General features: G+C 36.2%; 1 protein-coding gene across 1 annotated transcript in view; it reads left to right on the top strand.

Moving 5' to 3' along the window:
- Positions 1-11,423, top strand: part of LOC115512044 (glypican-5) — a 944,740-nt gene extending 933,317 nt beyond the window's left edge. The window contains exon 4 of the mRNA XM_032593621.1: positions 7,738-11,423. Coding sequence (XP_032449512.1) covers positions 7,738-7,892 — 155 coding nt within the window. The 3' untranslated portion in view covers positions 7,893-11,423. The remainder of the gene's footprint in view (positions 1-7,737) is intronic.
- Positions 11,424-14,348: the final 2,925 nt, after the last annotated feature.

The following is a 14,348-nucleotide window of genomic DNA, read 5'->3' on the forward strand; positions in this document are numbered from 1 at the left end:
GGAAAGAGTTATTTACTAATCTCAGAGTTCCCTGAAGGACTTCTCCAGGAGCAAAGGAGCTGGCAGCCACCATTTCCCTCTCCTGCCCCCCAGCATAAACACATGGCCACCCGCAGTAACCAGCACAGCACCAGCATTCACTACCTAATTTGCTTACATCATGCTCTGCCCCTCCCAGCAGGGCCTGCCTCAGTCCTCAGGCTGTAGGTCTTCTTCTCTAAAAGACCTGTGCAAAACCTGCCAACACTGAGTCTCTCACCTGCACACTTTGCAGGGCTTCGGTCCAGGTGGCAGCACCTGGTCACCTCCCACTGAGGGCACATGCACCTCACCCATGCACACTTTGCAAAGTGGCTCCAGTCAGCTCAAGTCTCAGTAGCAGCCGGGCATCTCCAATGGAAGAGACCAGTGTCACCTTGTTAAAAATGCATGCCCTGCCCCCTACTTTCAAAAGCAGGAGACATAATTGACTTTCCTAACACACAGAAATAGACACAGAGAGTTAGACAAAGTGAGGAGACAGAGAAATATGTCCCAAATGAAAGAACAAGACAAAATCACAGCAAAATATGTAAGTGCAACAGAGATAATATGATAGGAATTTAAAGTAAAGATAGACATTTATTTGTCTAGATTAGTCTTCTGAGGTAAAGGAAATAAAAGCAAAAATAAACTAGTGAGACTACAGCAAAATAAAAAGTTTCTGCACAGAAAAGGAAAAAGAGTAGGTTTACTGAATAGGAGAAGATATTTGTAAATGACCTATCTGATAGAGGGTGAGTATCCAAAATATATAAGGAACTTATATAAATCAACAAGAAAAAAAAACCAATCTAATTAAAAAGGGGCAGAGGACATGAACAGATATTCCTCCAAAGAAGACATATAGATGGCAACAGATTCAAAAAAGATGCTCAGCATCACTCATCCTCAGGGAAATGCAAATCAAAACCTCAATGAGCTATCACCTTATATCGGTCAGAATGATTAGTATCAAAAAGATAAGAAATAACAAGCGTTTGCAAGGACATGGAGAAAAAGGAACCTTTGTGCACTGTTGCCGAGAATGCAAACTGGTGTAGCCACTACGGAAAACTGTACTGAGGTTCCTCAAAAAATTAAAAATAGAATTAGCCTATGATCTAGGAATGGCACTAATGGGTATTTACCCAAAGAATATGAACTAATTTGAAGGGCTATATGCACCCTTATGTTATTGCAGCATTATCTATAATAGGCCAACTATGGAAACAGCTCAAGTGTCCATCTATAGACGAATAGCTAAAGAAGAAGTGGTATATATACTCAGCAGAATATTATTCAGCTATCAAAAAAGAATGAAATCTTGCCATTGGCAAAAACACAGTTGGATTTCGAGAGTATAATGCCGAGCAAAAGAAGTCAGTCAGAGAAAGACAAATACCATTTGATTTCACTCATATGTGGAATTTAAGACACAAAACAAAGGAACAAAAAGAGAGAGAGAGAGAGAGAGAGAAATAAGCAAAAAAAGCAGACTCAAATATAGAGAATAAGTAGATGGCTACCAGAGGCGAGGTAGAGGGTGGATGGGTAAAATAGGCAAAGAGGATAAGAGTACACTTAACCTGATAAGCACTGAGTAATGTATACAGTTGTTGAATCACTATATTGTACAGCTGTAACTAATATAACACCATATGTTAACTACACCAGAATTAAAATTTTAAAGAAGTGAATGAATTTGAGGAACTAAATAGACAGTATTCCAAGGAGACTTACAAATAGCCAACAGGTACATGAGAAAGTGAGAAATCTAGGTGCTAAACATCATTAATCATCAGATAAATGAAAATCAAAACCGCTATGAGATGCCACCTCATGCCCATTAGGATGGCTACTATCATAAAAAACAAAAAACAAATGTTGGTAAGAGTGTGGAGAAAGGGGAATTCTTGTGCACTGTTAGCAGGAATATAAATTGGTTCACAAACGATGGAAATAATGTAGAATTCCTTACAATATTAAACACAGGACTACCATAAGATCCAGCAATCCCAGGGTTATATATCCTTGGGTATATAAAACAAAAGAAATTAAAACAGGATCTCAGAGAAATATCTGTACTCTCATGTTCATTGTCTCATTATTCACAACAGTCAAGATAAGGAAACTGCCTGAGTCCATCACTGGGAAACTATGTGGTATATATACACAAAATGCAATATTCAGCCATGAGAAAGAAGAAAACCTTGCCATTTGTGACAAACTGGATGAATCTTGAGGGCATTATGGCTAAGTGAAATAACTCAGAGAAAAACAAATACTGTAGATCATTTATGTGTAATATCTAATAAAGCCTAAACTCTTTTCCTAAGTAGAAGGGTGGTTACCAGGGGCTAGGAGTGGGTGATGGTGAGGGAAACGGAGGGATATTGGTCAAAGATGCAAACTTCCAGGTATAAGATGAATAAGCTTTGGTGATCTAGTGTTCAGCATGATGATTATCACTATAATACTATATTATATACTTGAAAGTCACTGAGAGATTAGATCTAAAATGCTCTCACCACAAAAAAGAAATGGTAATTATGTGACACGATGAAGAGGTTACCTAAAACTGTGGTAAAATCATTTGCAATATTTAAGTATTTCAAGTCAACACGTTGTATACCTCAAACTTACACAATGTTATATGTCAATTACATCTCATTAAAAACTAAGTTGGAGAAACATTTTTTATAGTTTTTTAATTTTCTGTACTTGATTATGTTACCGATTTATTCATTCACCTAATTATTACTAAATGCCTACTAAGTGAACACAGAAATTGGCGAGGGATACCCTGCTCTCAAAGAAAGGCAGCTATAGGGGCACCTGGGTGGCTCAGTTGGTTAAGTGTCTGACTCTTGATTTTGGCTCACATCATGATCTCACGGTTGCTGAATTCGGCCCCGACTCTGGCTCTGTGCTGACAGTGCGCTGACAGCATGGAGCCTGTTTGGTGTTCTGTCTCTCTCTTTCTCTCTCTGCCCCTCTCTCTCTCGCTCTCAAAATAAACAAACTTAAAAAAAGAAAAAGGCAGCTATAGACTACCAGTTTCAAAAAGCGTTAAAGATTATGAAAGTATATGTATCAAATTATATCAAAATTTTTTTCTGTACCAATAAATCCTACTTTTTGAATCATTTGCAGTAATGGATACACTTAGTTTTCTTAACCCAAGTTACTACTAGTGGACATTTAATTACTTTTTATTCACATTGCCCAGATTAACATTTTGTGAACAAATATGTACATATTTTCTTAATTATTCCCAAAAAATTGACTCGAATTATTGGTTTGAGGTAACATATATTTTAAACATTTAGATAATTTGATAAATGCCCTAAAACAGGGATTGTATCCTTGACAAAACTGGCTATTATCTCCTCTCTGTCTCACCTTTGTCACTACTTATGAGATAACGGGCATTTTACCGTGAGATTATATTTATTTGCTTTGCAGTAAAGAAGTCTTTGATTTTTTCTTAAAAATCATTAACCTTTCATCTTGTAAGTATCCATTTACTTCCTTTTGCCTTTTACCTATTGGGATTTTTGTTGTTTTCTTAGGGATTGTAAGAACTCTGTGTTAAAGACATCATCCTTTTGCTACAATATACACCTGAAATATTTTCTCAACTTCACTATTTGTCCCCTCACTTTACATTTTTATGATGTCTCATGATGCACAGAGATTTTTTAAGAAATTTAAAGCTTTTAATCTTTTATTTTATAGAGTTGGCCTAAAAATCTATATGCCTTTCCCCATCTACACATATACTTGTAAAACCAACCTGTATGATTTGTCTGCTTCTTTGCTATTTATACTTAAGTCTTTGGTCTCCTAGGCCCTTAAAGAATGCTGTGAGATAAATATCTAGCTTATTTTCTAAATATTTAATCAATTAGCCAGCACAGTATTTGGACAAACTCTCCTTTCTCACTGAAAATGCTGACATTTCAAAGTTCTGTAAAACAGAAGTCATGTCTAACGTCATCCAGCCAGACTGTGGTAGAGCCAATGTTTGACTGCAAGTTCAATGCTTTGATTGTGTAGTGGCAAAGAGCATGGTGCCGGGATCAAAGAGAACCACATTTGACTGGGACACACCTGGGATTTAGCTACAACCATGCTACCTTGCATAAACTACTGTTTCGGCTCCCAAACTGTAGAGGAGGGAAACAATTCTACCTACCTCAATCTGCTTGTTGAGAATCAGCCACCCATTTTATTCATTCAATGATATTTATTAAAAGCATACTACATAATAGACTATTTTAGACCATTTCTACAGGCAAATTATTTTGATTTTGTTGAATTCAAATAATGACCGATAGCACCATTTCCAACATTCAAATCTGTCCTACACTCTTACCATTGGTAGAAAAGGCACCTGGTGTGGTTTTGTTTGTTTGTTTGTTTTTTAAGAATCACCAAAGTCAGAAGAGAACACCTGTAAATGAATGGTATATGTTCGGTCTCCAACACAGTGTCTGACAGAGAGGTAGCAGAAAGTAAATTTTGTAAATGAGTGACTAAATTAAGAATTCTTGCCCATGTGATTTTCCTTATTAAAAAATAGAGAATAAATTATCTTTAAACATAGTCTTCATTTTTCAGTGAAGCTAAGAAAATTTTCAAGTATGTGGATAGATGAAATGGAGAGAGAGGAAAAAATACCCACATTCCCCTGTTTCGAGGAAAAGACTGGCATATGCATGACAAAAAAAGAAGCTACAATCCTCTCAGGTTCATTGTGCCATTTTGATTCAACACGGTTTACTTGCCACATAAATTCTAACCTTGAGTACTTCCAGTTGTTTGATTAATACAGCAAAAGAAGTACATAATCAGCCATCCCAGATCAAGGAAGGAAAATACACACACACACACACACACACACACATATATTCTGGGTTCTGTCCTTCTGTGTTCCCAAGTTAAATGTTAATTTCTTGGTGGCCAGTAAAGTGCTTGAAGTCAGCACAGCAAGAGGTCAGAACACAGGCTGTGTCTGGACTTGTGGATTAGACACCTGGTTCTGCTGTTCACATGTTACTTAACCTCCCAGTGCCTCAGTTTCCTTATCTGTAACAACAGGCACAGTAACAGTGCCTACTACAAGTGGCTGTCATGAGAATTAAATAAGTTAAGATGTGTGAACTGTTTGGAACAATAGTGGCACCATAGCATGTGCTCTATAGATATCTCCAAATAAATTAATACATGACACTTCCTTAGCGGAGCTTTTTTCTAAGTTACATCCCTTTACATACTTCATAGCACTAACCATCACGCATGGACAAATTTTAATATTATATTTATTGTTATAACAATATGACTGTGTTCCCTCAGGGACAGAACTAGGAGTTCATTGGCATCTTATATATTTCTATTATGCCTTAAAAAATTATTCAAAGATTATTTTGCTTTCCTTTAATACATTAATGTAAGAAATTCCCAAACTAATTTTTTTCTTTTATGGGTTTTTGGTTAAGCTTTAGTATAATTTACAAGCTTCATTAAATTCCTGTAAGAAAACAATCATTGCATCAAATAATTGTGGGGCTAGCCTTCTTGGCACACTCAGATTTCTTAACAGATGTCAAGACCACATTGTGATTTGATACAAAACTGCAGCCTTGACTGAAAGGCTCTTGAAGGAATCTTTAATTGTTGTCATATAACTCTTATCTCAAGGGTCCATCAGCCTTAGAACTATCACACTTATTAATAACATCTCTACCTCAGATGTTAAAATGACATCTGATTGAAGGTGGGCGATCCTTCCTGGCACTGCCTGACTTGCAGACATAAGATTTAACATCTTTCTACATCTACATCATTTCTAACACCTTTCTACTTATTTTTACTCATCATGATACCCCTGAATCCAGACCAGTACCTAGCTTCTGAATCAATGAAGCTCAAAAAGGCATAAGAAAGTTACTGATGAATCCAACCCAGGTACCTCTTCATAGTACTTTAAAAAAGAAAAGTAAATCCATTCAAGCTCAAATTTATACAGTTATCTTGGAAAAAAAATTTTTTTCATTGCCTAAAGTCCTCATAGCTCCTTGTTAAGTTCTGGCCATAACAAGTATAAACCCATGACTAAAATATTCACATTCCATTTCCTATTAAAAAAATGAATCCCTACTTTATTCATCTTGCCTAATGACACAGAAGGGCAAAACAGGTACCCAAATAATGAATAATAATGTAAGATCTCAGACTGTAAAATCAATATGTCAGATCAGTAGAGCTGTGCTTTGTTTTAATGTTCTCATCCCTGAGTGCAGTAAAGCTTTACCTTCTGAATTATATATATGTATTCACCTAATTATATAAATATTGACTTTTCCTTATATGAGGATTTTTTGCCAATCCACTGTAATTATGATGTCAATATTTGTGGCTGTAGTAACATTGAATTTAAACTTTATTAATTGTGACTGATAGGGGCATGCCATGAGATATTTCAGGTGGCCACGTGGTCTCAGAACATTGGTGGTAATACAAAAGTGATGTCAATACTTCCCTACATATATTGTAGTAAGGTAAACTTCTTTAAGAAGATGACTATTTCAGGGTGCCTGGGTGGCTCAGTCAGTTAAGTGTCTGGCTCTTGATTTTGGCTCAGTTCACGATTTCATGATTCCTGAGTTTGAGCCCCATATTGGTCTCTCTACCAATAGCATGAAGCATGCTTGAGATACTCTCTCTCTCTCTGCTCCTCCTCTGCTCACTCTGCCTCTCTCTCAAAAATAAACTTTAAAAAAAAGATGGTTATTTCACCCCAAATAATCTGGGGGCTGGTCTCCACAGCTTGTCAGGTTTCATAACACAGACAAGTAATAACCAAGATGCACCTGGATCTTGGTCTTTAATTTGGGCCATTTTTAAAAAAAATCAAACATTCATTCCTAACTTTAATCCCCACCCTATTAACAAATTCTTTGATCTTTTGACAGATGTTTACACCTCCATCCCCACAGCTGTGTATGTGTATAAAGGATATCATTTAGTATTTGTTATTCTTTGATATTTTTCCAATAAGGACCCTATGCATAGTTAAGTCTAAAACAAAATACAATCTGTATAAATTCGACATTTTTAAAATGTCCTAATTATTTCTCCTTACATGGTTTTATTTTCACTAGAAATCTTTCACACAGTTACCAGAATTATTACATCTCTGAGGCAAGCAATAGTGCCGTACCTCGGGACATTTTAATTAAATTTTTTTGTAACCAATCAATGACATTAGAAAACATTCCAAATGCTTTAAAAAAGCCAGAGACCTTTTTGAGAACTCCAACTCAAGGGCCTGTACTCTCCAATTTAAGAACAGAAGTACCTGTGTCACATTATTCATTTAGAGTTAGGCAAACACATGGGGAATGCTATGAGAATACTATGGTATCCACATTTTGAGTTTAAGAGGTGTTCTAGGGGTGCCTGGGTGGCTCAGTACATTGAGTGTCTGACTTTGGCTCGGGTCATGATCTTGTGGTTCGTGAGTTCAAGCGTGGCATCCGGCTCTGTGCTGACAGGGCAGAGCCCACTTCAGATCCTCCGTCCCCCTCCCTCTGCCCCTCCCCTGCTCGCGCTCTCTCAAAACTAAATAAACATTTTTTTAAAAAGCCATTCTAGACACATCATGGTGAGGTGGTCATGCATTATCATGTGTTTTCTTATTTGCTTCTGCAGGGATGCCAGAGGAGATGAACCTCAGTGATGTAAAGCAGATCCATCAGACAGGCGGAAGTAGTACTTTAGATACAGCTGGATCGGGATGTTCAGCAGCGACTGGTTCCAGGGCATTTATGCTGATGGGTGCGGTGATGTTACTTCCTTGGCTTTAGTAACTGAACCCTTCCACCCCGACACACCTGTCTTATTGGTATCTTGATTTCCCCCCGTCTTCATCTGACTGGAATAAAAAATCTTTTCGAATGTAACAATTATATTTATGAAAAGGTATGTCACACTAACTTCTTATAAGCCAAGGGGGAACGTTCACAAATTATCTAAAAATGATAGACTGTTTGAAAACATGTCTTCTATGATTCTAACTTAAATCTTCTTAAATTCTAACACATTAAACCTGCAAATGTGAAGAGCACAGAAGTGACTTTGAATAAGAAGGATTCAGTATACCTGTAATTTTGCCATCTTTGATTCTTATCCCTTTTATCAAAGAAAAATGTCTTAAGTGGAAAGTATATTTGCAGAACAATGAAAACAATAGTGTTTCTTAAAATACTGGAATTAGAATTCCATTAAATGAATCAAAACAAATGATGGCAAGTAGTATGCATGAATTTTCAAGAGATTCTTCCATTTTTGCAAGCTATATGAAGAAATTACTTGAAGTCTGTAAGTTATAGAGTAGATTGTTGAGGAGCATTTCATGTAATTTCATTGAAGAAGCTTGATAAGTTTTATCCACTGTAACTTAGCCACTGACAAACCTTAAGCTGAGTATTTTGGTAGCATCTGATCTATAGTCTATTATATTCAAAGTGCATCTTTGGTATTGTGGCTTCGCTCCCTCTCTTTGCCAAATGGATTTAGCCATGTTGCAAACACACACCTGCTCTGGGAATATCTCTAAGAAAGCCATTAATTATTTAGTAGAAAGTTTGAAAAATGATATATTCATCCATTCTCAAAATATTCTTTGCTATTTTTTTAATCTTGATATTAACCAATTGACTATCTGTACATTTCTAAGGTTCCTATGAATACCTAAAGGCATGTACTAATACAGAAAATGTAGCTTACAATACTTCAGCTCTTTTTCCATTTGCACATTAGCAGAACTGCTAATCCACAGTCCTTGATTTCCCAGTTGTGATAAGATGCCTCAGCAGGCACCAATTAGCATAGGTCTATCATTATACTTAAGAAGGAAGAGATAAGTCAGATTTTATTAAGAAGCATCATGTCCAGTTGACAGCCAAAAATATTATTACAAAGTGACAATAGGAAAGAGAAGTGCTAAATTTGTAAAAATGTTTAAAAATGAAAAGGATTTGAAATGACCTCTGAGAAGAAGTCAAAGAGGACTCAATCGACAGCAAATATTTGCAAGGCGAAATCAATCTCTCCAAATCAGGAAATGTTACACGATCAAACCATGTTCTCTCCTGGGTTCTAAGTTAACTGAATGATCTGACAATGGTCAGTTTAAACTATGATATGTTTAAACTGCCAAATCATGTTTTATTGTCTGTTTAAACATACCTCAGAGCTGTGTTACTCCACCTGCCAATTCTGGCTGTCATTTTCCTAGGCTTTCATTCCAAATCATAATATTTATTCCATGATCTACTTGGTTTATAACTCATTTGCACCACCATACTCCACAAATTATAAACTTAAACATATATTTGGCTACTCTTTATTTAAGCTCAGCTCATTATTTAAACAACTCAAACAGGTAATATGAAGTCACCCATTTGTGACACTTCAGCCCAAGTCATGACTGGTTTGCTCTGGCAAGACTTCTGCCCCAACCTTACCGGAATTTGGAAGACAAACTTAAGGGATGGTTCAGCAGACTAAGATGTTTCTGGATTAAATTCCATCATAGGAGGTAATTTTAGATATGGCAGGAAATGGAGAAAAGCAGAGTGGTTACAAAGTCAGTAGTATGAATGAATATTTTTTACCAGCTAAATTTTACATACTCAAACGGGTGTTGTCTACCTCCAGGCAGGCACTTTGGAGACCATATGTATCACAGGAGTGCTACTTTAGCTTCAACTATGTGGAGGCTTTCAGAATTCCTTTAAGAACCTGAGGCATATTTTCTAATATTCTCAATGAGGATATTCATTCTTTAATATTCTACTCCATAGCACTGTACCTTGGTACAGGTCTTTATAATTTAAAAAGCTCGTTCAGATGGAATGGAGTATCACATTTGACCTTTCTCAGCCCTCAAAGATGGGCTCAGTTTTTAGCCAAATAAAAACAGAAATATTTGAGGTTTGTGGTGTTTTTTTAATATGACTCAGAATTTGTATCTGGAGAGTTTTCCTAAGTCTAAAACACTTTGAACAATGGTAAGATTGTTAGACTATGTGTCTACTTTCTCAGATGACTGAAAGGATAACATTCAAGTGAATATACAGATTTTAAAATATCACTTGCTTTATAGTCACATATTATGCTTTGATCATTGAAACAAAGGCTTTTTCTTGAATTTGAGTTATTTTTATATAAATTCAAGTGATCCTAGAACAATCTAGTGTTTTACATGTATTAGGGAATAATCAGTGAACAATCTGAGCTAACATTTACATGGCCCTTCCTCTCTACAGCACCACGATCAGTGCTTCTGTACAGTCTCCTTTGGTCCTCCCCAAATTATCATCACCTCTACTGTACCAAGGAGAAAACTGAAGCATACAAACATTATATAATTTGTCTGGTGTCATACAACTCATCACAGTAGAATCCAATGGGCAAACATAATGTCTCTGAACTGCATACATTCCTGGTTCAAAGATAGGATCACTCTGTAATAGTAGTAAAGAATGATGAATGAATAATTGAAATTATTGAGGTAATTTAAGTCTTCAAACTAGGATTTAGAAAACAAATACAATTGACTATATAATTATAATTGTAAAATTATCAAACTACATATTAGTGCAAAAGCATCAAGAAAAGGAAATGTAAACATGAACTTTTTTCATTACCAGTCATTGCCCTCCCACATATGGAAATCTCATTTGAACACAACCCCCAAGATAAATCAGCTGCCAAAAATGAGAAAAAAAATACACAAATTTTACAACTATCATGGAATCGTGAAATTTCTGTGAAACTGAAGGGTATAAAATATTTCTTTGGCCACAAGGCACAGAATGGCATAAAAAAATAGGAAGGGCAGAATGTTATTTTTAAGGTCCTAGATTTGCCTTTTTATCCTCTATTTGTTCAGGAATGTTTTATCAATGAAATAATGTCTGGAGTGTTCTCTTGTTATTAAAGGATAGAAGTTAATAAGCTATTTCCTCCCGAACAGATTTCTGAAGTGCTCAGTGATGATGCTTTGAAAAGGATTCAATTGGTTTATTGCTAATTGTTTTCAATCACTTAAAATATTGTTTCTATCATCATAGCTCTTCAGGTACAATAAAAATTGTTTCTTCTTGAATGAATGAATTCAATCTAGACTTCTGTTATTCTATGAGACATTCACAGGGCAGTCTGTGATATCAGTATTTCTTTATGTTGCAAACTTTAATATCCTATATAATTACATGGGTTGTATGAAATTTCAGAAATAATTCTTAATGTTGTTAGGTATGACTTTGAGCATATCAAGTTTTTCTTTAAGTGAAGATTGTTGTGTATTAATTATTTCTGATTAAAATACAGATAAAACGGTTCTCAGATTGCAAGTATGCTTTCTTTGCCTTTGCTAGAATTCCATGGTGAGTGAATTGGCATTATAATGCAGTTCTTAAACTATTCTGCCTTCATGTGCAGAAAAATACTAAAGAATTTTTTTACAGTATAATTTATATCTTCATAGTAGCAACAACAATAACATTTGTAACAAGGTGGGGTGGGTTGAATATTTCTGGATAAATTTGCAAGCATATGATTCAAGAGTATCTCACCTTCCTGCACTTATCAATTGTTACCCTAGAATCATTTTCACCATCAAGTATATGAGAAGATCCCACATCCTACCTTCCCCCCAAATTTTTACTTTGGCTACAACAAACAGCAAGGGAAAGAGGAGATAGAGGAATTTGAAATTCTACAAAATTAAAAACAGAATAGTAAATATTTAAGGATCAAGAATTCATTGGAGACAAAAGGAGTAGGATTGACCCATAGGAATGATTTGAGTAACCTGGTAAGTAAATTACTCAATTCCTACTTCTATGACTTTCCATGCCTACTTCTGAGAAGCACTGAACTAGAAGAAAGGAAGCATCTGAGAAGGAAAGCAACAGGGAGGGATCTCTGATTTTCCCAAGACTACCTGGTGAAAGCCACCAACATTAGAAAGAAACAAAGCCCAATTGCAAAACAAGTGCTGTGAGCAGTACAGTGTAGGCACCTGTTGTATCCTATCTCTTTAAGAAATCTAGGCACTGACCAGGTAAAGAATTTTCAACAGCAGCAGTTTCTTCAGAAAGAGGTTGAGAGACCCACAAAGAAAATCAAGAGTCCAACTCCATAATTGTGGTCAACATTGTCAAAGACTTCCAGAATACAATTTACAAATCACTGTCTTTTTCCAACTCACTTGCATTCCCACTGCTCAACCTGCTGCCCACATACATATTCTCACACCCCACACACATTTTCTTGCTGTTCTATTTCTGTTTTGGTTTCTTACCTATAAAATTGAGTTAAGTGTATCTTACTCGCGGAGTCAGAGGACTAGATTATGCAACACTTTAAGAATCCTCCTTTCCCAGTATATGCCTTAATAATTCATGTTTGTTCCTTTCCCATTAAGCCTTCTGTTCAAAGGCACATGTTCCCAGGATGCAACAATGACAAAATATTTAGTTATGGATTCCGCCTGTGGATAAGCTTTTGATATGTAAACAGAGCATCAAGAAGGAAGTTTGAAAGCGAGTAAGTAGAATTTAGGCAGGGGAAACAGGGAAAGTACAGGAGAACCCTTCCTGCCTGGTTTCATGCTTCAAGTTTTGCTTAGGTCCATCCTGGCTACAAGGTTATTGGTTGAAAATATATTTCAAAACACATATTGGGATTTAGTGAGTAGTCTTTCTTTCATTCATCTTAAAGGTATGCCATCCCTGACCCAAAATTAAAAATCCTCAACCTTCCCATCCTGCTTGAAATTGTACTTGACTGTCATGTTCATCTGCCATGTTGGTGACTGCCCCGTGGAATACAGCACAGCCCAAGTGGAGGTGAGAACCAACTGCCAATAAGCAAGCTGTGTGTTGCTCAATATTGCACTAAAAGTCACTACCAGCTCAGTATTTCTGAGAGGCAAAGTCACTTCCTTAAGTACATATTGCTAATAAGTTATGAAGTAGGTATTCTAAATTGAGTCAAACCTCAAAATCCTTCCTTCTACATACCATTTCATATTCCACAGGCTCAAAAAACCCTTGATCGGTCAGTTGATTAGGTTGGGCAATTCGTAGGTTTTACAAGGTATTTTTAAGTTTTCCCTTGTTACATTTACTTTTTATTCTCATCTAGTCTTTCAGATATTTTTTTCTTTTCTGTTGTCTTTCTTTCATCTCCGATTTAGCTCTGGTAGTAAGGTGAGCTTCCTGAAGAGATTCCATATGCTAGGTGTCCTAGTGTGGCCATCTGATGGAGAGATTGGCTCAATCCCTGACTCACAATCATCCAAAAATGCTGGGGAGACCAGAACAAACACGGCTTCGAAGGTTTCCGTACTAATTTTCTGTATGACCTCCAACAACTCCCATACTGTCTTTGAACTTCAACTACGTGCTTAAGCTAAATGAGCAATAAATTCTCTTCTGGGTTTCTAGTCTTAAAACAGGGAACACTGAGGCAGCAATACCGAACATTAATTTACTTGATGTCTTATAACCTATTATTAGTTAATATCTAAAAGTTGCTTTAAAAAAGGAGTGGATAAAATGTAATTTTAGTTACAACTTTACGCATGTGTTTTTAATTCTAATTTTATCACAGCTAGAGATGTAGCTGTTCTACCTAAGATTGAGAGGAATAATCTTTTTATAAGTCAAGGGAAGAATAGCTAGAACAAAAGTTCTTCAGCTTTCCCTTAATGGATAGGACAATATGCATGAGCAAAGAAATCTATCCTGTCACTAAATACTTAGCAACTAATTGCTTTTTGTTCTAGTTAATTTACAGGAGGTTGGATCTGGTGCCTTCACTAATTCAACTGTGGTGTCTCACAAAATTTAAAAACAAATAATACATAGAGTGACAACCATCGAGAGATACAGAAAGATAAAAGGGTGTGGAAGTAAGAGATGAAGTTATAAAAGTTAGTTTGCCAGTGGTTTCTCTTCTCGCAGATTTTCCCAGGAGACCCTTTTAAATAGGCCTAAACAAATGTTGTTGCCTCTGATGATTTATTGCAGAACAAGCTGACAGAGCATAGAAGCATGTTATCTGGTCCCCTGTAGTGCAGGGGCTAATTCTGAAAATGAAGAAAGACCAGAAGTGCGGCAGTGGGAGAAAATGCTCTCTATCACTCAGCAAGTAAGCAGATGGAAGCTTGGAATCACAGCTTATTTTAAAATATAGCTCTTTAAACATGGTGTGTTTGTCATTTTAGTATTTTGTTCTTCATTTAT

Source organism: Lynx canadensis, chromosome A1 (assembly GCF_007474595.2).
Source record: "Lynx canadensis isolate LIC74 chromosome A1, mLynCan4.pri.v2, whole genome shotgun sequence".
Classification (NCBI taxonomy): domain Eukaryota; kingdom Metazoa; phylum Chordata; class Mammalia; order Carnivora; family Felidae; genus Lynx; species Lynx canadensis.